A 27,351-nucleotide genomic window follows, 5' to 3' on the forward strand; every position below is an offset into this window, starting at 1 on the left:
CGGTAGTCAGACTATTCTCTCCCTTTCCAGTTCCTACCCTGACGTTTCCTCTATGGCATTTGTTGAATTCTGCTTATGCCAACGCTAGGGGGCGTGGGGGCGTGGACGGTAGTTAACTGTTTGCACTTGATAGTACCGTCCATGAACAGGCTGAATCAAATCGAGCCTGCAACATTTTCAATTTTTACCGTTTTGGTCTTTATTTAGAGATTCTTATTTTCTCTATTTTATAAAGTATCATGAGACTTCTTGTTCGGAGGTTATAAAGAAATTTTATAAGCTCAATTTCAGATCCCAGAAACTCCCACAGAAAGTACTAGTACACTGACCATTAAAAACCCTGAGTTTTGATACCAGAAAAAAACTAAAAAAAGGAAGGTTTTATAATGTCCAAGCTTCAATCAGAAATCTGTCTTGCATTTCAGAGAAAATGTCCTAGCTTATGACTCTTATTTTACGATTAATTTAATTTCTGATTGGCAATGCAGATGAACATTAATACATCGCTGATTAAAATGCACGCTATTGTGTTTCTTAACTTTACTCAAGAGAATGAAGTTTATTTAATTCTAAAGACTGACTTAAAGCTGCACGACTCCAGATGAGCAAAAATATTTCGATAAAATCAAACCTGAGAAAAATGTACGAGATTTAAGGAAAGGTATAAAGATTCAAATTCTAATAAAACTTTACTTGCTATGTGCGATTAATGACCAAATTTTTCAGTATTTATAACTATATTTCTGCTGCCTTACTAACACAGCGTTACTGTCGTAGTAAGGGTTTTGACCTCTTTATGGTAATTTACATAGATCGTGTCATTGATAATGTGTAAATTGCATTCGTTTGGTAACTTCACAATATTTTACTGTTAACTACATTTTCAAATGTTCATGAAAATTAGCATGGATCTGGAGGCGTGCTGCTTTAAGATGAATATATTTATTAAAACGGTCCTAAGTTGGTCCTCGGTTGGTCTTATGTCCTTGGACTCCGACTGAACTTCGAACTTTCTATGAAAGGTTGGGCTCCCATGTGTATCTATCACAGTTATTATATTTGAACTTGAAACTAAACAATTAAGCATTGATTGATCCTAAAATCTCAAGTCAGACTAAATGCATAAACTAATTATTTCCCTTTGGTTAAATGTACCTTACCATCATCTCGTCCTTACCCCAACCTTCCAAACACAATGATCTAGACAACATTGGACTGAAGAAGACGCAGTGGGACATTACGAAGTTATTTGTCACCTAAAAAATCCAAATTGAAACATTACTATCTTGTTCTATGAATAAGTCCTAAATCTGTATCTGATGCTATATAATTCATACTAGATCTTTCCGCTGATACACATATACGAGTATATGTAGAATATCCTCCAAAGCATTGGATTTATCAAAAGGAATTGTAATTACAAAGAAAAACAAAAGCCATGTTAACATGGCCATCCCCCGCAGAATGTGTTTGCTCATTGGAAGAATGTATATGTAGTAGAGCCAGGATAATTCAATTTTAAGAGGTCTTTTGGTAATGAAAACTTATGGCTGAAGTCATTACAGATTTGAAACCTATGTGAAAACTGATGGCTGAAAATAACAAACGGCAATAACTGATAAGTGATGCAGGGTAGGTTATCATTCTTGTGGGCTGCACTCCTCAATGAGATCTATCCATCAGCTATGAAGTTTCAAGTTGATACTCTAACACTTTTTGAGATAAGCTCCGGACAAAAAGTATGAAAAATAACAAAGGGCAATAACTCAAAAATAATAATGGGTAGAGTTATCATTTTTGTGCTCAGCATTCCTCCTCAATAAGATAAATTCACCTATTAAGTTTCATGTTGACATCTCAAAGACTTTTTGAGTAATGCTCCATTCAGGTGAAAAATTAACTATGAAAAATAACAAAGTGCAATAACTCAAAAATTATGAAGGGTAGAGTTATTACTCTTAATCAATGCACACCACCTGAGTGAGATATATCCATCTATGACGTTTCATGTTGATATCTCAAAGGCTTTTTGAGTTATGCTCTGGACAAAAATTAAGTTTGAAAAATAACAAAGGGCAATAACTCAAAAATTATGCAGGATAAGTTTATCATTCTTATGCATTTCACTCCTCCTCAATATGAAGTGTTTCAAGTTGATATCTCAAATACTTTTTGAGATATGCTATGGGCAAAATCTAAGCATGAAAAATAACAAAGGGCAATAACTGAAAAAATATGCAGGGTAGAGTTATCATTCGTGTATGCTACACTTCTCCTAAATGAGATCTAACCATATTTAAAGTTTCAAGTTGATACCTTAATACTTTTTAGTTAAGCTCCGGACAAAAAGTATGAAAAATAACAAAGGGCAATAACTCAAAAATTATAAGGTAAGAGTTATCATTCTTGCGCACAGCAGTCCATCCCAATAAGATCTATCCACTTGACATCTCAAAGACTTTTTGAGTTATGCTCCACTCAGGCGTAAAAATTAAGTATGAAAAATAACAAAGGACAATAACTAAAAAAATATGAAGGGTAGAGTTATCATTTTTATGCACTGCATACCTCCTGAGTGAGATCTATTCACCTATGAAGTTTCATGTTGATATATCAAAGGCTTTTTATGTTATGCTCTGGGCAAAAATTAAGTTTGAAAAACAACAAAGGCCAATAACTGAAAACTTATGCAAGGTGGAGTTATCATTCTTACGCACTGCACTCCTCCTCAATATGATCTATCCACCTATGAAATTTCAAGTTGATACCTTAAATACTTTTTGAGATATGCTCCTGGACAAAAATGTCAGACGGACGGCGAAGACTATTTCCATATCCCCGCCGCCTTTTTGCGGGGGATAAAAAAATGAGAAAGTGAAAGAATTGGCATAAATGATCACTTCATTAATTCTGATCTCTGTGGAACAGAAACATTACAAATGACGGTCCATGTAATTTTATTTTCTTCAGTTAAGAAAATCATCCTTTTGTATGGGTTAAAGTGCTTTATCTAGCGAGTAACCTATTTTGTGTGTGAAAAACAACAACAACAAAAAACAACATCAAACAACAACAATCGCGAGTGGCATGAGCAGAGCTGCATCAGTACTAAGGGTGTAGTACTTAAGTACCAGTACCAGTACTTGGCAAATTATGCAGTACCATTACCAGTACCAGTACTAGATTTAAGCTTGGTACTGCAGTACCAGTACTTTTTTTGGTGAAGTAATTGAGTATCAGTACCATTACTTTTATATATTCATCAAAGTTTGAATAAATACAGTGTCCAACAAATAATTGCAAATATTATTCAGCAAAGAAATAAAATCCTAATTTACTTTAAAGTTAACCTGGGACATACGATATATCCCAGAGTTAACATAACATATTTACAACTTTATAGTTTTAACATACTTTTTACAAACAATATTTACAACATAATAATTATATTCATGTCATATCTAATTGTTTAGTAACCAGTCAACTGTATAAATACAATGCAAACATCTTTCATTTAAAACACAACAGTCTTTTGTTGCCTTTCACCTTCACACCTCTGTTCAATTTATACCAAAGTAAATAACAACTTTTTATGGTGCTAACAATATCACTTTTTTTCACTTGAAATGGGATTAATTAGAACAGAAGAAATTAATTAGTGTTTATTTTGCTCTTTTACTAGTAAATACAAAGTAATAAAAGATTTTAATAAGGATATTTTAGGGTAAAGAGTTATTGAGTCTGTTTATCTTAATTTAATTTTTACTTAGTCTGTGGTGCTTTTTATGATAAATACTATGTTAACATTTGAAAGAATATTGCAGCAAATTATCTTTAGATTTGATAACTTACTTTTTCACAAAAATAAAATATAGTTAATGTAATTTACAGCTTTATTTTATGAGAAAAATTGATGCTATTTTTAATTTTATCAAAACAAAAAGTACTGGGTAATGCAGTAGCAGTACCACTTTTTAAGACAGTAATGCAGTACCAGTACCAGTAGTAGCAAAATTTTGTAAGAGTAATTCAGTATCAGTACCAGTACTTGCAAAATCACTGCAGTACGTACTGCAGTACCAGTACCAGTAATGCAGCTCTGGGCATGAGTGGGGTGATAGAAAGATGGCTAAATTTGTTTGTCCTAATTTTGAATCAGCCAGTCAAAATCTAACCTTTTTTTAACGAACGCATTTTTGAGGGGAAAAAAAATCATATTTCATCATCTTTGATATAAAAAGCACGAACGTCTGTTAGAGATGTTAAAACACTATTTTTAAACAGCCTATATAAATATATTGTTGGATTTGAAGGCGTACGGAGCTCCGCATTCCAAGTATCTGTTGTCATAAAGGAATATCGTCCCGAGGGGACCCTTCCATTGGACGGTAATGTAGCTTGCCGAAGTGCCGCCCGATGGATGGATAATTCGATTGAACCATAAACACGTATTAAGTAAGATATTTTTTCTGCATATTCTACTATATAATCAAAAATAAATACTTTCAATTTTAATTAGATAATTGATCATGCATCCATTGAGATTCTGGATTGTATTATGCAAATGTTTGAAAATAAATAAATAAATAAATAAATAAATAAATAAATAAATAAATAAATAAAAATAAATAAAAATAAATAAATAAAAAAAAATAAAATAAAATAAAAAAAAATAAAATAAAATAAAAAAAAATAAAAAAAAATAAAAAAATAAAATAAAATAAAATAAAAAAAAGGATAAGAGAATTAAATAAAATAAAAATGATAGGGTAAGACAAACATACAAGCGTCGGCAGTAATGGTCAGATAATTATGTTACGTACAATGTAATTCTTCAATAATGCTTGTTCCCCTTTAACAAATTTGCACAACCTACTTTCGGTTTTACATACTATGAAAGGCATATAAATTTGTACAATTCATATTTACATCTTTCGAAAGCTATATTCATGAATTAACCAGAGATGTATAATAGTATTTCTAATTAACCTGTCATCAAGATTTCAAAGTTTTAAAGACATAAAAATAAGAATCTATAGTACTGATGCCGATTTTTTTAAATTTCGAGCCTGTTTAAGGCTGTTAAACCGATAACGTAAATGAATTATTTAAAACATAAAAAATCAACTATGATCAATTTATAAGCAGAGAAATTATTAAACAAAACGTAGTTATTAATTGGTTTCTCGATCAAAATCGCAAATTTCGGTCATTTCCGACTTTAATCGGCGAAGGGTATCTAAAGCGTATCTATATATAGGAATGAGTGTGTTTTTTAAATAGTTTATGGAGGTTTAAGATTTTCCTATAGTTTCGCTTTCTAAAAATAGACTGGAATTTCCACTTTTTGGTGCTAAAATTGGATTCTTAATTTTAGAATTGTTACATGTATAGTTAATTAACAATTCTCCCTGGAACGCAAACTATCCCTTTCATTCGTGATTTTTCCCCAAACAGCGGCGATTTCACACAAATTACCCTTAACAAATAATTCAAATAATATATAGATATTCTTTTATGGTATATTTTTTCCGCTATAATTAGTTTGATATTTAGTTGTTGTTTTTTTCCATGGCTTACGCTACATACAAGTGCCTGTTTAGGTTGTTAAGGCACCTACCATAATTCCTTGCAAATCAGTGACAAATGTTTGTTTTGTTTTTGTTTTTAAACATAATGACTTTAATAAAATTTTGTCTATATATATAACATTTTTGGAATCCCATAAAATCATTTTGATGAAGGTGGATAAAATGGAGTTCATAAGAATGACAACTTTGGCAATTTACATAATATTAATACCATACCAAGTTATTAGTGTACATGGAGAGCATGAAACATTTCGGAGGAATGATACCTGTGTATTATGGAATTATATCGGAGAATTCAGGCAAGGTTCTAACAACCTGAGAGACTGTGGACTTCAATTATATGATCCACATTCGAAAGGTCATATCTATGTCTGTTTGCGAGCAATGCGTCCTGTGATTATTGCCAAAAGCAGAAAGGAATTGGTCAGAAACCACACTAAAACAAAAGTTGCTGGTAAAAGAATAGCCTGCGCGAGGTTCTTGGCAGTAAGAAGGCCAAACAGCAATATGCGCTGGACATATATCAACTCATACACGTACTATACTGCTTTCTTCAAACACAGCGAAAGGCCTCTTGTGATTACCAGGAGATGCTTTGAACATTTTGGGGACGTTTCTACTTTGGTTTTAATCTTGAATGTTCCGTACTCCTCTGAAACGAAGTCAGGACGTGGAGTACTGTATACTAGGATAAGATATATGGCCAACATGTATGATATTAATTTCTGGAAAGTATCCATTCGTTACATAATACATGGATTTTCTCTGAATAGATTAAACTGTGTAACGTTACCTTTAGATACAGATGGATTTAGTTATGGACAAGAACATGGTTCGAAATTTAGGCTTGTGGTAACGTCGGAAGAAATATCAAAACATTATAATCGGTGTATAACAGATAAAGATAATATGAAAAACGTCAAATGCAATGCAACAGATGCCAAAGACAATTCTGAAAAAAACTATGTTATATATTTAACAGTGATATTTTTTCTCCTTTATACTTTTGAAGTTGAAAGTTGTTTTCATGATAAATTCGACCAGGATAGACCTGTGGAGTGTAACGGCGATCAAAACAGTAACGGTAGAAAGGAGAATGGACATACATGTGATACTCTCCCAAAACAAGGTATGATTGATACAACAGCGGATGATTCTATACAAGATGCAGACAGGCCGATTGCAGGTTCACTTTTACAGATGATTTTATTTTACGTCTATTTTGCGTTAACATATTGCAAAAGACACTTAAAATCCACGCAAATTACCAAAAATAGGTCAAAATATGCAAAAGTGGCCCTTAATTTATTGCCGTGTTTGTATATTTGTTATATTGTTTCTCAGACAAGTTTTGTTTATAAAACAATATAGAAGTAATACATTGCATATCTTTAAAGTCATTGACCTTAATCTCTCATGACAAAAGAAAGGACATATTTATGGCAATACATGTATTTTGCAAAGTTAATGAGATCCTTTAAAATTATTTTTATAACATCTTTAGCTGTTGGTCAACCGTCTATCCTCAACGATGAGCGTGAAGCTGCTACAAATGGAAATATCGTAAACAATGGTGAGATGATGATCATCATAGTCGAAACTGTCAATGTTGGAACTAAGAAGGCTGTAAGAATATATAAAACAGAGACCGCTCTAGCACTGCTAGATGCAAATAAAGAGGGTAAGATTTTATATCAGAAAGAGTTATTTTACTTTTTATTCTCTGAGTGGCTGGTATGCTTATAATTCGATGGAATTGTTTAATTGCATTTTATTGGATACAAAGCTTAAAAGATACTGTTAAGTCAAGCCTGCGTGGTTGCACAAGTTGATGTTTCCGTAAAACATCTTTCACTTTAACCAGTGGACTTTATGTATCACTTAAGGGTATAATTGAATAAAAGAAGAATTTCCATTGGTCATCTTAAATTACAAATTAAAATCTGGGAATCTCATTGGCCATTCAAAAATAAAATGTAAAAGAAAAAATATTGTCATTTTAACATAAGAATTTAAGGATAGTTCTAAGTAAAATGTATAGGATGCTTTTTTCCCTATAAAATAAAAGGATAGTTCTAAAATAGTATGTACAGGATAGTTCTTTATCTTACTAGCTAAAATGGTGAGATATTTAAGTTCTGTTTTACAAAAATCATTTTATATTCCTTTTACACCTCATTACATTTTCAAGTGAACAGTCTATTTACATTTAAACTCAGTTTTAATTGTTTATCACAATAACTTTATGAGTTATCAATTTATGAAAATAACGAGACTAGCAATAACCTTCATTGTAAGTTTACTTATGCACATGAAAATATTGAAAACAAGACCATAATATACGAACTTGTATCATTGTTGGGGACCTTTCTGTTGAAAACCTGTAAGAGTTAAATCGTATACATATACATGCACAGTGCGTTAACTGGAGTGCAGGTATTAGTTACCCGCACTCCAGAGCATGCCAATTGATTGGGGAAAGTGATGGCAGAGAACGGGAAAGCGACAGTAATATCATATTCAGATGCTCGTTCATTGGTTATTTTCTCTGGGGTTCTATAACAGGGACCGTGTCTTTATGTTTGACTATGATACAAAAGAGAAAGAACATCAAAACACTCGGCAATCTGATTAATACTCGGGGGCTACGCCCCCTCGTACAAATCAGATGGCCTTTTGTTACGATGCTCTTTCTATTACTTATCAGGTAAAAAACCCCAGTTTTCTGATGTTCAATAAGTGTCCAATATATTATAAAATCATTGATGTTTTCAACTGATTTACATATACATATACATGTATTCTTTTGCATATTAATCAAGTATTTATAAATATAATTGCCTACCGACTGCGTTGATATTTTTTTTCATCATAACTGTTTGCACTTAATTAGTCATAAAACCATTAAAAGTAGTTTTGTTGATTTTATAGTATTCATTATCTTTTTATTACTATTTATAACACTTTATATGCGATTCTTCAAATAATACTGACAATATTGCAAATGATGACACAGTTTATTAAGTCAAACATAACAAAAAGTAAAAGGGACACGTAAATAAATGCTGTTTGATAGAAATTGTCCTACTTTAAAGAGACATCGATATCAATATGCTTATAATTTAACTTCTATGTTCACAAAATGGGGTTTTCGTAGCTATAAGAAATTATTGTATCATAGTTTGGGGACTTTTCTTTTGAAAATCTGTCAGAGTTAAATCGTATAAATATACACACACAGCATGCGTGCAGATATTAGTTATCCGCACTCCAGAGCATCCCGATTGATTGTCTCACTTTTGCTGGGGTGGCAGAGATAATTAAATATCATATTCAGATGCTCATTCATTGGTTACTTTTTCTTGGGGTTTAATATTGTGACAACAAGGGACGTGTTTCATATCTTTGACTATGATACAAAAGATTCATAATCAGATAGCCTCATGTTTCGATGCTTTTTCTATTACTTATGTCATTGTTATGCAGGCATTGCTAACATTTCATTCCGAAAACTTAGAAAAAACATATGCAAATTAAGCAGTCTTACTTCGACCGAGTTTCTTTTTTAAAGATAGTCAGTCCTTGTTTATTGATATTTGTTCTCTTGTTTCTCTGAAAGGCTATAAGTTTTGTTAATAAAACAATAACAAACAAAGTAATACATTGTATATCTTTAAAGTCATTGGGCTTTATCTCTCATAACAAAAGAAAAGTGTAGAATGTCTTTATTGCGACATCTTTATTGCAATACATGTATTTTGCAAAGTTAATGAGATCCTTTAAACTTATTTATATAGCATCCTTAGCTGTTGGTCAACCGTCTATCCTCAACGAGGAGCGTGTAGCTACGAATGGAAATACCGTAAACGATGATGAAGTAAAGACAAACGATGCCATCGACACAGTCGAAATTATCAATGTTGGAATCGGGAGGGATGTAAGCGAATATTTAACACCAGAGACCGATCAGTTAGAAGTGCTAGAGGCAACTAAAGAGGGTAAGTTTTTATATCAGAAAGAGTTATTTTACTCCTTATTCTTTGAGTGGCTGGTATGCTTATAATTCGATGGACTTGTTTAATTGCATTTTATTGGATACAAAGCTTAACAGATACTGTTAAGTCAAGCCTGTGTGGTTGCACAAGTTGATGTTTCCGTAAAATACCTTTCTCTTCAACCAGTTGACTTCATGTAACACTTACAGGGTATATAATTGAATATAAGAAGAAATTTCATTGGTCATCTTAAATTACAAATTAAAATCTGGGAATCTCACTGGCCATTCAAAAATAAAATGTAAAAGAAAAAATATTGCCATTTTCACATAAGAATTTAAGAATAGTTCAAAGTAAAATGTATAGGATGCTTTTTGCCCTATAAAATAAAATGTGAAGAATAGTTCTAAAATAGTATGTACAGGATAGTTCTTTATCTTACTAGTCAAAATGGTGAGATATTTAAGTTCTGTTTTACAAAAATCATCTTATACTCCTTTAAGACCTTATTACCTTTTCAAGTGAACAGTCTATTTACATTTAAACTCACTTTTAATTGTTTATCACAATAACTTTATGAGTTATCAATTTATGAAAATAACGAGACTAGCAATAACCTTCATTGTAAGTTTACTTATGCACATGAAAATATTGAAAACAAGACCATAATATACGAACTTGTATCATTGTTGGGGACCTTTCTGTTGAAAATGTGTCAGAGTTAAATCGTATACATATACATGCACAGTGCGTTAACTGGAGTGCAGGTATTAGTTACCCGCACTCCAGAGCATGCCAATTGATTGGGGTTTACTTATTGTGACGGCAGAGAACGGGAAAACGACAGATCTATCATATTCAGATGCTCGTTCATTGCTTATTTTTCTGGGGTTTCATAACAGGGACCGTGTCTTTATGTTTGACTATGATACAAAAGAGAAAGAACATCAACAAACTCGGCAATCTGATTAATACTCGCGGGCTACGCTCCCTCGTACTAATCAGATAGCCTCGTGTTTCGATGCTCTTTCTATTACTTATCATGTAATCCCAGTTTTCTGATGTTCAATAAGTGTCCAATATATTACGAAATCATTGATGTATTCAATTGATTTGCATATACATGTACATGTATTTTTATGCTTTTTCTATTACTTATGTCATTGTTATGCAGGCATTGCTAACATTTCATTCCGAAAACTGAGAAATAACATATGCAAATTAAGCAGTTTTACTTCGGCCGAGTATCTTTTTTAAAGATAATGAGTCCTTGTTGGTTGATATGTGTTCTCTTGTTTCTCTGACGGACCATAAGTTTTGTTTATAAAACAATAAAAAAGTAATACATTGCATATCTTTAAAGTCATTGACCTTTATCTCTCATAACAAAAGAAAAGTGTAGGACATCTTAATTGCAATACATGTAATTTGCAAAGTTAATGAGATCCTTTAAAATTATTTTTATAACATCCTTAGCTGTGGGTCAACCGTCTATCCTCAACGAGGAGCGTGTAGCTACAAATGGAAATACCGTAAACGATGATGAAGTAAAGACAAACGATGCCATCGACACAGTCGAAACTGTCAATGTTGGAATCGGGAGGGATGTAAGCGAATATTTAACACCAGAGACCAATCAGTTAGAAATGCTAGAAGCAACTAAAGAGGGTAAGATTTCCTATCTGAAAGAGTTATTTTACTCCTTATTCTTTGAGTGGTTGGTATGCTTATAATTCGATGGACTTGTTTAATTGCATTTTATTGGATACAAAGCTTAACAGATACTGTTAAGTCAAGCCTGTGTGGTTGCACAAGTTGATGTTTCCGTAAAATACCTTTCTCTTAAACCAGTTGACTTCATGTAACACTTACAGGGTATATAATTGAATATAAGAAGAAATTTCATTGGTCATCTTAAATTACAAATTAAAATTTGGGAATCTCACTGGCCATTCAAAAATAAAATGTAAAAGAAAAAATATTGCCATTTTCACATAAGAATTTAAGGATAGTTCAAAGTAAAATGTATAGGATGCTTTTTGCCCTATAAAATAAAATGTGAAAGATAGTTCTAAAATAGAATGTACAGGATAGTTCTTTATCTTACTAGTCAAAATGGTGAGATATTTAAGTTCTGTTTTACAAAAATCATCTTATACCCCTTTAAGACCTTATTACCTTTTCAAGTGAACAGTCTATTAACATATAAACTCACTTTTAATTGTTTATCACAATAACTTTATGAGTTATCAATTTATGAAAATAACGAGACTAGCAATAACCTTCATTGTAAGTTTACTTATGCACATGAAAATATTGAAAACAAGACCATAATATACGAACTTGTATCATTGTTGGGGACCTTTCTGTTGAAAATGTGTCAGAGTTAAATCGTATACATATACATGCACAGTGCGTTAACTGGAGTGCAGGTATTAGTTACCCGCACTCCAGAGCATGCCAATTGATTGGGGTTTACTTATTGTGACGGCAGAGAACGGGAAAACGACAGTAATATCATATTCAGATGCTCGTTCATTGCTTATTTTTTTCTGGGGTTTCATAACAGGGACCGTGTCTTTATGTTTGACTATGATACAAAAGAGAAAGAACATCAAAATACTCGGCAATCTGATTAATACTCGGGGGCTACGCTCCCTCGTACTAATCAGATAGCCTCGTGTTTCGATGCTCTTTCTATTACTTATCATGTAATCCCAGTTTTCTGATGTTCAGTAAGTGTCCAATATATTATAAAATCAGTGATGTATTCAATTGATTTGCATATACATGTACATGTATTTTTATGATTTTTCTATTACTTATGTCATTGTTATGCAGGTATTGCTAACATTTCATTACGAAAACTGAGAAATAACATATGCAAATTAAGCAGTTTTACTTCGGCCGAGTATCTTTTTTAAAGATAGTCAGTCCTTGTTTGTTGATATTTGTTCTCTTGTTTCTCTGACGGACCAAAAGTTTTGTTAATAAAACAATAACAAACAAAGTAATACATTGTATATCTTTAAAGTCATTGGGCTTTATCTCTCATAACAAAAGAAAAGTGTAGGACATCTTTATTGCAATACATGTAATTTGCAAAGTTAATGAGATCCTTTAAAATTATTTTTATAACATCCTTAGCTGTGGGTCAACCGTCTATCCTCAACGAGGAGCGTGTAGCTACGAATGGAAATACCGTAAACGATGATGAAGTAAAGACAAACGATGCCATCGACACAGTCGAAACTGTCAATGTTGGAATCGGGAGGGATGTAAGCGAATATTTAACACCAGAGACCAATCAGTTAGAAATGCTAGAAGAAACTAAAGAGGGTAAGATTTCCTATCTGGAAGAGTTATTTTACTTCTTATTCTCTGAGTGGCTGATAGGCTTATAATTCGATGGACTTGTTTAATTGCATTTTATTGGATACAAAGCTTAACAGATGCTGTTAAATCAGGCCTGCATGGTTGCACAAGTTGAAGTTTCTGTAAAATACCTTTCACTTAAACCAGTTGACTTCATGTTACACTTACAGTGTATAATTGAATATAAGAAGAATTGTCATTGGTCATTTTAAATTACAAACTAAAATATGGAAATCTAACTGGTCATTCAAAATAAAATATAAAAGAAAAATTGCCTTTTTAAAAAAAAGATTTTAAGGATAGTTCTAAGTAAAATGTATAGGATACTTTTTTCCCCTATAAAATAAAATGTAAAGGATAGTTCTAAAATAGAATGTACAGGATAGTTCTTTATCTTTCTAGTTAAAATGCTGAGATATTTAAGTTCTGTTTTTCTGTTGAAAATGTGTTAGAGTTAAATCGTATACATATACATGCACAGTGCGTTAACTGGAGTGCAGGTATTAGTTACCCGCACTCCAGAGCATGCCGATTCATTGGCTCACTTTTGCTGGGGTGGCAGAGATAAATATCATATTCAGATGCTCATTCATTGGTTACTTTTTCTTGGGGTTTAATATTGTGACAACAGGAAACGTGTTTCTTACCATTGACTTTGATACAAAAGATTAATAATCAGATAGCCTTGTGTTTGGATGCTTTTTTATTACTTATGTCATTGTTATGCAGGCATTGCCAACATTTCATTTCGAAAACTTAGAAATAACATATGCAAATTAAGCAGTTTTACTTTGGCCGAGTATCTTTTTATAGATAGTCCTTGTTTGTTGATATCTATTCTCTTGTTTCATAGAGGGGCTCAGGGGAAGGAGAATACAAATATAATTCTTAAACGTTTCTGATTGATTAAACGAAAATATTTTATTCATTTCAGGAGGTGCAGCACAAGAGGATGAACTTGTGTGCAAGATATGTTACATGGAGGAAATTTCAGTTGTGTTTCTTCCGTGTAGTCATATGCTTGCATGCGAAAGCTGTTCGAAGCTTCTCGAGCGTTGCGCTGTGTGTCGTGCCGTGATCAAGGCAATGCTAAAAGCCGAGATAAAGTAGTCGTTTTGAAAAAATAAAACGACATGGAATTTAAACAAAAAATGGATCAATTTATACATAAACTTTACTATCAGGTTGTTTTAGAAGATGTGATTTGTGTTTTAATGGAACTAACGATTTTCGGATAGCATCTTTGACTCGAGTACTTGTATTTATTCATGTATATATATTAATTGTTTCATACAGTAGGGGAAATCCGGATAAATACGGACGATTTTTGCACTTTGGTGTTCAATAACTTAGAGCAGAACGCATAGCTTCGATCGACATACCAACACAAACTTATTTGTTCGGAAAACTATTTACACGGATATTTAGCATCTCATAAAGGCAGACATGTGTCCGAGATATTGCTAGTTATCAAAAATAAATTACCTCTTAAAACCGGGATAGTACGGACACAGTAGTAGAACTACGGACACAAGACGGGAAAATACGGACAATAAATATTTCAAAGGGGGAAGTACGGACACTTATGTCTTTTTAAAAATAAGTCAATTCCACGCGTTTTAATACTCTATTGATCTATTCTAAACATGTACAAATGAGAAAATCAACTTTGATGGAAATCTCCGCCTGCCCATTTCGTCGTTTTAATGCCCTGCAAGAACAACGTGAATGCATTAACATTTTATACATGAAATACATCAAGTATGCTTTTTATATATTTTGGTCAATTTTATTAATACTTTTCAGTTAGTAATTTAGAAGTTGTTAGTATTCACATCATATGTATTGATTATTTTTAAGTAGAGAAATACGTAAGAAAGGAATAATTAAATATATAGTTTATGAATACTACAGTAAAATCTTTGAAAACCGGACCCTTTGAAAACCGATATTCTCTGAAAAAAGTATGGTAAACATATCATAAACGATCCTCTGAAAACTGGTCATCAATTTTAAATGGCGACTTTCTGTGTATGTAAATGTGAATAAAGATATACTTTAAAAAGGCGACATGTTCAATTACCAGTAATGGTCACCCGATATTAAACTATGCAGGCGAGAAAACACTTGTCAGTGTGTATGTGTTAATTTATTGACAAAAACATTAAAGTCCTTTCATTATATTTATGTCTTCACCCGTGTAGGTATGATTTTTAAAATGTTTCAATTTGTTGGGTTTTTTTTATAGAAATAATTGGGAAACTTTAGTTAAATGATTCTTGTTTTTCTTAGAATTTTGATCTTGAAGCTATCTTTATTTGGACAATCATTTTATGTAAACAAAATGACAAAAATGCAGTTATTAAATATTTCAAAAGCCAATTAAAAGTTATATTTCAGACAATGTGTTGTACTTTTAATTTCAAATTTCTGATTTTTTCATGAATTTGCATAACAAAATTACTCAAGACATGAGTAAATACAAATTGATTTAAACAAAGTCAATGTTCAAACACATCATAATTATCAGAGCAGAACAGAACAGAGTTTATTTCATAACATGTACACACATAGGTACATTGTTATAACAAGCAATTTGAAATATAACTTTAGTTCACATATTTTACAATATAGGGAAAAACATAAAGAAAAAAATCAATACAATACTGAGCAATGGGATATTTAATACATACAATGTAATACATCACATATACTGACAAAACTCCATTAATCAAATATATATTTATATCTATAAATTACGTCTGTAAATGAATAATGAAGAGCACTAAATTTAAGCGAAGAACAAACAATAACTTCACTTTTAATCGAATTAGTTGACAAAATATTTTCTCAATATGATATAAAGAACGTCACAGTATATATGATCAAAACAGCGTCATAATACTATTGAAGAGAAGATTTCTAGAGCTATCATTTCGTCTGATGTTTGCCTTTTTTTAAATAAGAACATAAGTTTGTAAGTACTTTATGGCTTTAAGATTGCAGTAATTCTGTAAATGTGGTCACACAAGGCCGAATGTAAAAATAACGCATAATATATTAGCTACGTAGATTTTCATAAGCACTGCATTTTAAAACAAACCCAATGTGAACACATTACTGACTTAACTTTGAAAAATAAAAATATTGTGACATTTCTTAGCAACGTAAGCGATTTAGGGCCACCAAAGCTCACTTGTTTTACCAAGTAGCTTTTAGTAGTACAATTTTAAATTTGGTGACCAATACTTTCTTTCATATATTTTTTCATGTTTTCTTAACATGTTTCATGTGTGAATCGATGACTGTGTTATTTGCAAAATGTTTATTTTGTTTAACTTAAGATCATTACATTGAATATTCCTAATAAAATACTAGCAAAAATATTAGTGTGAAATGTTTATTTCATTATCCCTTTAGCCTGTGATCACAAAAGGCAGTAATAACTCGTACATTACAATCATACCCGAACACACAACATCTTAAATATTTGATTAAAATGGTGTTGCGTTGAAAAAATGAAACAAAACAGCTGACTTATGAACGAATACATGGCTGTCTAAACTCATACACACATGATTTTGTTCAATATGTTTCTTAAAATTTGCTTTAAACAGAAAATATCTCGTTCATGAAACATTTAACGTGTATTATACACAAAAAAAACAGCAATTGGTATCATATGATATACGAAACAAAACATGTATAAAGCTGGGTTTTTTTTTCTTCATAAAATCTTAGATCCAAATAAATGTTGACTTAATAGGGTTTCTTAATGTTATTAAATATCAAACCGTGAAATCAGTATAAGATGGTTAATATTAAATGAGTGAAGATCAAGTTGTAAATCGATATCACGTTATCCTTCAATGACACTTGAAAAAGTAAAGTTGATATTTGTAAGATTGCCACATTTCGATGACTGGTTGAATTCCTCAAATAATGGGTTTCCGAACACGTCAGTCTTAAATAATGCTCAGGCCATATAGTTAAAAATACAAACAATTCAGTGTTGGGAATCCGTGCGTTTTTAAAATATATATCCGTACATTGAGGGATGTTCTCAATGTTCAGTAATGAAGAAATCTTGTCTACTACGTATTTAAAGGGGTATATCTATAGTTCGAAATTGAATTCACTAACCCGCGTGTTATATAAAGGATTTTCAAACAAACAAATACCCTCTATGCAAATTCACAATAAATTGTGATTTACTTGCGGAAATTCCGTTAAACCTGTATGCCTCAGATCAAGAAAAATTGAGAAATAAATTACTATTTAAGAAATAATTGACATTTTTATTTGCAAATAATGACTGGTTTTTCAGTATTTATCACCATGTTTCTTCAATGTGACTAACGCAGTAAAGGCTGTGTTTGCATATTTGTGCCATTTATAGTAATTCATTAAAAAAAATTGCCAGTTTTTAAATGATAATTTTAAAAGGTAATATATGCATGTATTATCTGTGTTTATCTTTATCTAAATTTAAAAGAGATTATAGTGAAATAAATCATTTCATAAAAATAAAATTTCGAACAAAGCAATGCACAACATTTCTAATTCATGCGTCAGCCGTTATATTTTTGGACTCAAAATACCTTGATGACCAAATCAGTTTTTACAGTTGCGATGAAGCAATCCCTTCTTCGAAACATTTGTAAATTTCAAGAGTACACTTTTGCACATACATAATACATGTATGTATATATACATTTATTTATCTTACTTTTGAGAAGCCCTTGAAAATTGGGATCCCAAAAAATAGAATCGAAGAGGAAACAATAAAACAAGATGTCGGATACTGACATTGAGTTAGTTTTATTTGTAATTATTACTTTGATCATTGACGAGTTCCTGTGGCGATTTCTTTGGTTGTGTCTGAAAATTGTGAAATGCAAATTGCTGAGAGCGATACATTTCGTGACTGGAAAACTACGGCAGAACAAGACAAAATTAGGAATACTTCTACAAAGTTATAGCACAGCAATCGGTTTCCTCGTAGGCAAACGCTTCAGTAAAACTGTTAGTGACATAGACGAAGATGATAAAATGAAAAATGAATGTGTTAGGTTTAAAACCTATAAAGGAGTTCCAGATGATTCACCGATGTCGACAGATAACGGAATTCCAGCAGTAAAGGTAAAGAATGGTCGATATTCGTCAACGGGTTCCTCTGCGACAAATAATGAAAAAACTGAGCACAGAACTCACAGAAATATGAGTGCTCAAACGGTTACAGATAAAGAACGCGGTGCATCTAATAAAAGTACAATGGATGCACAAACATCTTATGGTAGAAGGACGAATAAAGAAAATTGTTTTGCACAATCAAACGATCCAAAAACAAGTAAACGGAACGTAAATCACACTGACAACAAGCCAAATATGACTAAGGTCAATCAAAAAGTCACGTGTAGAAAAGCTGGATTTGAAAGTGCAGCAGAAGACATGCTTCCGAAAGCCAAAGAAAAATATATAACTATTGAAGCACGACTGAATTCGTTTGCCAAATGGCCTAAAAGAAAGACAATAGATCCAGGACAATTGGCTAGTGCTGGACTGTATTATACAGGTAAACAATCATAATAATTATTTGTTCAAAACAAATTGAAGTGATTTATATCGAAACTTTATATTAATTTAGAAGGCAGTTCTTTGCTGCTACTCGCCATGATGCATTGGTGGCCATTGATATCGATCTGTCGGTCAATCCGTTTCCGGTCAATAACTTGAGACATAAGCTTATAACTCTATAACTTCAAAGGTGCATTGGTCTTGGGAAGAAGATGACCCCTATACATTTTGGGGTCAAGGGCTCAACAGATAGTGTAACATTGAACAAGTATTAGTTTGAGACCAATGACTAAACAATTAAAGGGCCTTCAGTCCTCAAAGGTTCATTGATATTGGCCAGTAGATGACCTACTATTAATTTCGGGCTTACATGGTCAAAGTTTAAGTTCACATTGACCTTGTATTCCGAAAAGGTTTCATTTGATGACCTTTTCTGATTTTGGCAGTCAACAAAGTATCTCTTTTCCAGACCGTACCTTTAGTTGTTTCATTTAGTGAAATGAGATCCAGGCTCTCCACCTCGTCCGCGGGACACCTAAATAAATGCTGTTAAATATAAAATGTCCTTCTTTGAAGAGACGTCAATATCAATATGCTTAAAATTTAACCTCTATGTTTTTCGTAGCTATAAGAAATTATTGCATCATAGTTTGGGGACCTTTCTGTTGAAAATGTGTTAGAGTGAAATCGTATACATATACATGCACAGTGCGTTAACTGGTGTGCAGGTATTAGTTACCCGCACTCCAGAGCATCCCGATTGATTGGCTCACTTTTGCTGGGGTGGCAGAGATAAATATCATATTCAGATGCTCATTCATTGGTTACTTTTTCTTGGGGTTTGATATTGTGACAACAGGGAACGTGTTTCTTATTTTTGAATATGATGCAAAAGATTAATAATCAGATAGCCTCGTGTTTCGATGCTTTTTCTATTACTTATGTCGTCAAAGAAAAATATATAACTATTGAAGCACGACTGAATTCGTTTGCCAAATGGCCTAAAAGAAAGACAATAGATCCAGGACAATTGGCTGATGCTGGACTGTATTATACAGGTAAACAACCGTAATAATTTATTTGTTAAAAACGAATAGAAGTGATACATATAGAAACTTTATATTATTTAGAAGGCAGTTCTTTGCTGCTACTCGCCATGATGCATTGGTGGCCATTGATATCGATCTGTCGGTCATTCCGTTTCCGGTCAATAACTTGAGAACGCATAAGCTTATAACTCTATAACTTCAAAGGTGCATTGGTCTTGGGAAGAAGATGACCCCTATACATTTTGGGGTCAAGGGCTCAACAGATAGTGTAACATTGAACAAGTATTAGTTTGAGACCAATGACTAAACAATTAAAGGGCCTTCAGTCCTCAAAGGTTCATTGATATTGGCCAGTAGATGACCTACTATTAATTTCGGGCTTACATGGTCAAAGTTTAAGTTCACATTGACCTTGTATTCCGAAAAGGTTTCATTTGATGACCTTTTCTGATTTTGGCAGTCAGGGCTTAAAAATTTAGGTCATATTGACCTTGTATGTCAAAACGGTTTCCGACCAATAACGTGACAACCAAAAAAAGTCTTTTCAGGGTCAAAGTTCAAACTCACATTAACCCTATACGTCAAAACAGTTACCGACCAGTTTCTTACACTGATGGGCCTTAAGCATAAGTCTTGGGTAGTAATTGACCTAATTGTTTTTTGAGTGACAGGGTTAATGTCACATTTACAGGTTGCAGGTATTACAAACGTGTCTTGTTAAAAGTGGATCGCTCGAAAAACTGTATCAAGTATTTTTTCGTCGAATAATTACATTTATGCTCCTTCATTTACAAAATACTATGACTTTCAGCTTGCTTTGGTGATGTCGTTGGTAATTCAATTTAGTTACTTTGAACCCAAACATGTTTTACAAACGTCTTTTGTAAAAACACCTTTTTATCATAGGTTACAGGGACATTGTTGCCTGCTTTGCTTGTAATGTTCAGTTACGTGACTGGGAACAGGAAGACGATCCCTACATAGTGCATGCTCGGTGGTTCCCGCATTGTCCGAATCTACTACATAAAAAAGGATCTGTGTTCATAGAGAGAAACCAGGTAGTTTATATAAAACACTTCATAAAAGGGCAAATTATTTTAGTATATCTTTCATGTTTTAAGCCAGCATCTTCTTAGGTCCGTACATTTTTTTACTTACTTCAGCTAAGTCTCATTGTTAAAAATATTACGAAATATGTATAATTTAGTACAAGAAGGGTAATATTATCATCTGTGTAGATATTTGTTTTGAAAGATTTTTGGAAGATGTTTACTGCAACGACTTGACCAAAATAAAAAAAAACAAAAAACAAAAACACAAAACAAAAAAACAAAACGATTTCATATATAGATATTATCCTTCCAGATCGTTCGCCCCAAAATCGCACAAGTGAAAACAATGAATAGAGGGGTATACACTTCGAGCACTCTAGGTAAGTGATGAACGTTACCGTATTAATTATGATGGCAAGTAATTGAATGCCCCACTTATACATGTATATATGAATATTTAAGGGGAAAACAGACTTCTCTGAATGTAAAGGCTCAATCATACCGAGTCTGCAATTTTCATGCAGTTTTGTTATGATTAATGCGTCCGAGGGATTACACTTTATCTAGATTTTTTTTTCACAAAATTTATACTTATTATACTAAACCAATAGTGGAAATGTACTGAATAAATTTAATTATGTGTTGTGTTCATAGTCTGTATGACACATCCTTCATGAAAAAATATGGTATACACTTTCACTTATACATTGATCGTGCTTCGTCATGATTCAAACAAAGATTTTTGACTTTCATGGGGGAAAATGTTTAAAATAGGCTTTTGATTTGTTTGGTGAAATTTGAGCGTGTTTCTTTTCAGAGATATTTTATTTCATTTTTTTGTTCATGATTCAGAACACAGACAGTCTTTGGTGGGCCATAAAAACAATGGAACAGGACGTGGAGCAATCCAACAGAATGGAACCAATGAGTGCAGTGAAAGAGTACTTTGTAAGCTCTGCAAGATTGCCAAACGTAACATGTTGTTTGTTCCTTGTGGACATGTGGTTGTATGTGAAACTTGTGCTTCCATTTTACCTTCATGTTTGGTATGCAACGCGGAGATCTCTTACACCATAAAAACCTACATACATTAATTAAGGAAGGGAAACAAAATACCTTAAACTCTGTAAATATATTTCACAACTTGTGAGTTTGAATAACAATTGGTTGTATTTTTTTATGAAATAGATTAATATATAATTTATATGATGTTTTGAAGAACTTTTGTATACATTGATACAATGTACTTACAATTAATATCAGACTTTGTATAAGTCTTACTTTTACTATTCGTTGAAGATAATGTTTGAATTCTGATATTCACCAACTCATGAATATTTTGCTCACTTGTTGTAATAATTGGAAATCATCATCCCAAGTTAGTGGTATTTATTATTATTTAGCTCCCTTTTCAAAAGTGGTCATTTAAGAGTGATTACCTGATTGATATATATATATATGACAAATATGAAATAAAGTAGAGTAAACAGATGTTGTTGGTGATCTGTCAAATTATTTTACACGTGTAAAGTTAAGGATTGTTGAAGTTTTAGAAATTATATTTTGTCCATTGAAATTGCTCTATTTTTCAAATTTCCTCGTCACATACTCTAACTTGTCATATAATAATACGTATTATTAAGTCAGCACAAAATTTTATCTTATTAGCGCATGTGCGAAATGTGTGGTGGAAAACAGTTACCACACTGTAACGGCACAGGAAGTTTTGTCAGAACAGAACAGACCAAACAGTTTATTCAAGACTTGTACAATAAATACAAGTTTAGTACATAAAAAGTCACAATAAAAAATAAGCACATTTTCACAAATTCATATTTTGAGAGGATGGCCTCTATTTAATTACAAGTAAAAGTAGTTCTTAATGAAAGTGCAAGTTTTGTATAATAAGCTAGTTTTTTTTCCAGAAGAATTTCACTTATATTGTATATAGTTTATTTTAGTTCAATTGTGTTGGAAGCCTGAGTTAATTGAAACCCTCTGGAACGGTTCCTGGAATCAACCAGTACCAAGCAATGAGTGTACAGTTTCTTGCTCAAGAAATTAGTGTTTAAACTAACGCGGCCAACACTACTAGATCACTAATCTGACGCGTTAACCTCTCGGCCACGGCGCCACTCCACATATTTTTTGTATTTAACGATTCAACAAGTTGACTTCGGTCCCAAACCCCAACATAAAATTGGTCTAGCAAAGAGACAAATGGCTCTCACAGTAACTTTTGCTTGAGCTTTTATTTACAACACCTGATCAGTAACACATATAAAGCTTTCAAAGCTCTACCAACACGCTGTTTCTGGTTTAATGCAAAATTATAAGTATAATTAAAAACTACCTAGTTAATTTTAGCCGTTTTCAACTTCAAGGCGTAAGTCATTACACAAATATTTCTCTTATGACAACAAAGTATCTCTTTTCCAGACCGTACCTTTAGTTGTTTCATTCAGTGAAATGAGATCCAGGCTCTCCACCTCGTCCGCGCTCCTTCGTCTTTGGTACGTGTTTGCTTCACTTCCTCCGAAATAAATGTTCGTGAATAAAGTATAAAGTACTTTTAAGAGCCCAAACAGCTCTCCTTAATAGCTCGCGCTCCTTACATAAGCTGAATTTGGCTACAATTAAACGATTTTCATTGTATTTCGTTGTTTTGATTATTTCAGGCATCACCCTTTTGACAGATATTTACACAGCACAACGGAAGGCTTCAAGTGCCGTAATGCAGACGTAAAATGTTGGCCCATACTGCACTTCAGTGTTGTAATTTTTTCTGATTATCCGAGATTATTGATTTTAAAACACGAAGTGTTGAAAATTGAGCACCGCTCAAGCCTGTGCTAAAGGGGATTAAAGGATGTTTTACATTTCCATTATTTCTCATGTTTAGTTTTAATCAAACTGGGTCTGCAATCTTCATTTTGTAATGCTTCACCAAATTTCCAGATCTTTTTACCAGTTCGGTTCTTGACCATTCTGTGTATTCGTTTCAACTTTATTTCCCTAACTAACTATCTAGCTAATCTTATTTCACTGACTTAGACAATTTCTATTTCCCCTTGAGAGGCCTCCTCTATATTGTCGTATAACATATGTTGTTACGCAAGGATTTGGATTGTACATAATGAAGTCCATCATTCAGCTACTTATTTTTTACTTCGAATCCTGTATATATGATAATACAATACTAAAAGGCTGCAATACTACCCTTTACCCTACAGTACTAATTCTATTGCCGGTCTGAATGTTATCATTATGATAAAGAGTCTGTAGCTTCGACATTTCCTTTTCTTCGACCTGTAGCGACTTTTAAGACCCTAATTACATCTCAATAGTAAACAAACAATTATCTATTTTCTCCAAGATTTTCATTAAATTTGCATTTGAAGGAGATTTATTTGTCGATATATACGTATTTACAGGAATAGAATCACTATAGTGTATGATTAATGAGTCACATCTGACACATCTGGATCATCGGAAAGCCTATTAAAGTTTAAGATTCAAATAGGACCGATTTATTTTAGAATTCAAGTGGTCGCGTAAATTGTCCAAATTTGCTTCAAACAATAATTCATAGAACTGTCACTTGTTTTTTTTTTCTTCTTCAAAGTCATATTTTCATTAAGACTGGTCATGTCATTTCAATAACATCATTTACATATTTATTTCATTGAAAAAAATAGCACCGATTTCTAGCTTGTAGTCACTTCAGTTTAAACAAAATCTATCAACTCCTTTGTTTACTTTCCATTGTGTCCAAATAGCTATGTGCATCTTTTGGTGAGTGTTTGCATAAGGAGAAAAAAGATATAGTCAAATTCTGGAAAAAGGCCATATATTTATAGAGGACTTTTAGAGATTTTAAGGTATGCATGTCAAATTTCTTACAACTTAGGATTCCGCCATTTTGGCTGCTTTATCTGAATGCAAAAGAAATGGAAAATGCGTACTTTTACAAGACTAAATCGTTAATATTTGAAAAGTGATAAAAAAAAATAGTTTTGGATATTTTATAGATAATTTATGTATTAAATGATAAAAAGTCAGGTTCCTGCAATAACAGAAATTTTTTTGGAATAAAAATATACCTCATGTTGAAACGAAGCAATTAAGGCTTTTTTCTTTATAGTCAAATATCTAAATTTCGAAAACCATTATTCCCAACTAATTGTTATCTGACAATTTATTTACACAATTTGTAACATCTATGATAAGCTGCTCATCCACTTGATTTTGACGGCTGGGTATCTGTGTGGGTAAATTATGCATAATATTCATGGACTCAGAAAGTTGGAAACTGATAAAGGTTGACGAATCACTCACAATTTTTCGTGTCGGATTCCAATGCACTTCTTATACTTTTCAGAATAAGAAATGTTTCCTTTTCATATACTACACTCTCTTCGCAGCTCACTGAATACGCTCACGTTACTTAAAGTGAGCGATAGTGGAACAAATTGACCGATGCGCAGGAGAGTATTCATATATATGTATGTGAAAGGCATTGCTGCGGCGTTGGCTCATCGTAGGAAACGTGTTACAGTTTCGCGTTTTCAGGTTACAGTATAAAATTTTCAAGATGGAGGATAATTTATGGGACAAGAAGTAGGTGATTTTTTATTCAGGACCATGCTTCAAGTAGTTTAGTTTCTAAAGGATGTTTTTGTGCTTTGCTTGTAAGGAACAGAGTCCGGTATCTAATCATATATTTCTTCAGACCCTGCACCGTAGATTTATCTCTATATTGTCTCATAAATATGCAGATTTGACAGTTTGAAAATTTGAATCGAGAGACCAACGCATTTTTCTCCCATTCCGACATTATTTATGCATGCCTAGAAAAGTAAATCTGCAAAACGTTAGTCCTTTATGTAAGGAAACGTTTATAAAAATAATCTGTTGAACCTATTTTCCTGTTCGTTAAATGCGTTTGAAAAAATAATGTTACAGTATAGAGCGAGGTGAATTTTGCAGGGTTTCAGCATAGACCTAGCGACTTTGATCCAATTTTGTTACAGTTTATATCCAAATTTCGGTTACAGTTTAGATACTTGCCAAATTTCAAACAAAGTCAGTGCATCCATTATCTTTATGAAATAACTCATACCTTTGTATTTAATACATTCTTGAAAGGTTGTATTACTTTTTTTCTTCAGCAGAAAAGTTATAGTTTGCTATTTTCCTTACTTTAAGTTCAAGATTGAGACTTTTTTCAGAATAAGAACTGTTTTCACGACAACAACAGAAACTTTTATCAAATTGTATGAAAGATCATTGATTTCATTACACATAATAATAATGCCTATTAGTAATAAAACAAAGGAAAAAGAATCCTTAACAGAAGTCCAACACGGAAAACATGAAAATGTTGCACGCTCATTTGATTGAACCTGTTCATGGACGGTAGTGGTAACTGCAAGCTACCGTCCACGCCTCCTAGCACCGGCTTCAGCAGAATTCACATTAAACATGAACTGGGAAAGTTTAGATTTTTTAACATCTGTGGATGTGTTTATATGGCGGTTTTATCATGGAACCTTCAATGTGACACGTTATTGCCATTCTATGAAAAGCGGCATATTACCCCAGGTTAAAATTGCGTGTGCCCTGAACGAGAATACAATGAGTGAAACTAAAATAAAATGAAATTTTGAGAGGGGATCGGAGTTAATGAAGCCTGCATACCACAGATAAGCTGTGAAAAGACACAGTTAAAAAAGCAGGCGATACGTACTCTAAGGGTGATTAAGTAGTATTTAAGTGAGAAATACTGCAACCTTAACTTTTATTTTAAGGTGAATTTCCATCTACAATAATGTATTTAGTAAGTATTTACAAAAGGTTTGTTACGTTTTGCTTTCTTGGATTTTAAGTTTCAACGACACTGAGGTCATGTGAAAACATTCCTGCTTAAGTGTAAAGAAAGACCCCATATACCCTTTGTGAAACTTGACTAGCACCTGACTAGAACCACCGACCTTCCGTAAAGAAGCTTTATAAATTCCTCACGTACAAAGAAACCAAAGTGATGATGGGATTTCAACAACAGCAGTAAAAGAAAGATAATTTGAAATCGACGGCCTTATCCCGACTCTGCTACTATTACGTACCTCCATCAGGCTCTCTGGAGAATATGTTGTATTTTTTCTGACCTTAATTCATACTCTATAACTTTCAATCTTTCAATATTATTTTCTTTTTCAGAAACATGAAAACTTCTATTCAGAATGTCTGAAATAAAAAAAAAGTCTTTTAATTTAATAATGACAAAATAAGCGTAACTTCAACAAAGAGGCATTCGAAATGACGCCATGCTCATACATGTACTTTGATTTGAATGCTTTTGGTTTGAGATGAGAAGGATATTTAAACATTGTCTTTTTTCAAAATCTATGTTTTTGGTTTTCGTATCCCCGATTGCAACCGAAACCATTTAGAACAACTTTGGTAGAAAGTCATGTACATTTTCATCACATTTAGTCAAGTAGTTACTGAGCGGATGAGATTGCACACACATGTGTACGACAGACGGACGAAAAGCCATCGGGCCAATAAGCTCACAGAGACTTAAAAGTCTATGTAACATTCATACATTTTACCTAGTATATACAGAAAATATCGAAGTCTAAGCTGTAACCGAAATCTGGGTATAAACTGTAACAAAATCAGATAAAAATGGCTAGGTCTATGCTGTAAC

The 27,351-nt window shown here is 32.6% G+C and overlaps 2 protein-coding genes across 5 annotated transcripts; both read left to right on the forward strand.

The window, feature by feature from the left end:
• Positions 1-5,749: 5,749 nt before the first annotated feature.
• LOC132721662 (uncharacterized) lies at positions 5,750-16,347 on the forward strand. 4 transcript variants are annotated; one of them, XM_060705999.1, is made up of 6 exons: positions 5,750-6,777; positions 7,096-7,272; positions 9,389-9,589; positions 11,063-11,254; positions 12,734-12,925; positions 13,896-16,347. In XM_060705999.1, exons 1-6 carry the CDS (start codon positions 5,754-5,756, stop codon positions 14,069-14,071), a joined length of 1,962 nt encoding a protein of 653 aa, XP_060561982.1. In that variant the 5' UTR covers positions 5,750-5,753; the 3' UTR covers positions 14,072-16,347. The 4 variants fall into 4 exon arrangements, with proteins under 4 accessions (XP_060561982.1, XP_060561983.1, XP_060561984.1 ...); XM_060706000.1 differs by having other exon boundaries at positions 5,750-6,720; XM_060706001.1 differs by lacking the exon at positions 12,734-12,925.
• A 1,379-nt stretch (positions 16,348-17,726) lies between these two features.
• Positions 17,727-21,775, forward strand: LOC132721655 (death-associated inhibitor of apoptosis 1-like). The gene is made up of 4 exons (XM_060705989.1): positions 17,727-18,536; positions 20,494-20,645; positions 20,953-21,019; positions 21,492-21,775. The coding sequence occupies exons 1-4, from the start codon at positions 17,756-17,758 to the stop codon at positions 21,731-21,733; spliced, it is 1,242 nt and encodes a 413-aa protein (XP_060561972.1). The 5' UTR covers positions 17,727-17,755; the 3' UTR covers positions 21,734-21,775.
• The last annotated feature ends 5,576 nt before the right edge of the window (positions 21,776-27,351 follow it).

Source organism: Ruditapes philippinarum, unplaced genomic scaffold, assembly GCF_026571515.1.
Source record: "Ruditapes philippinarum isolate M1 unplaced genomic scaffold, ASM2657151v2 ctg881_1_1_1_1, whole genome shotgun sequence".
Lineage (NCBI taxonomy): Eukaryota > Metazoa > Mollusca > Bivalvia > Venerida > Veneridae > Ruditapes > Ruditapes philippinarum.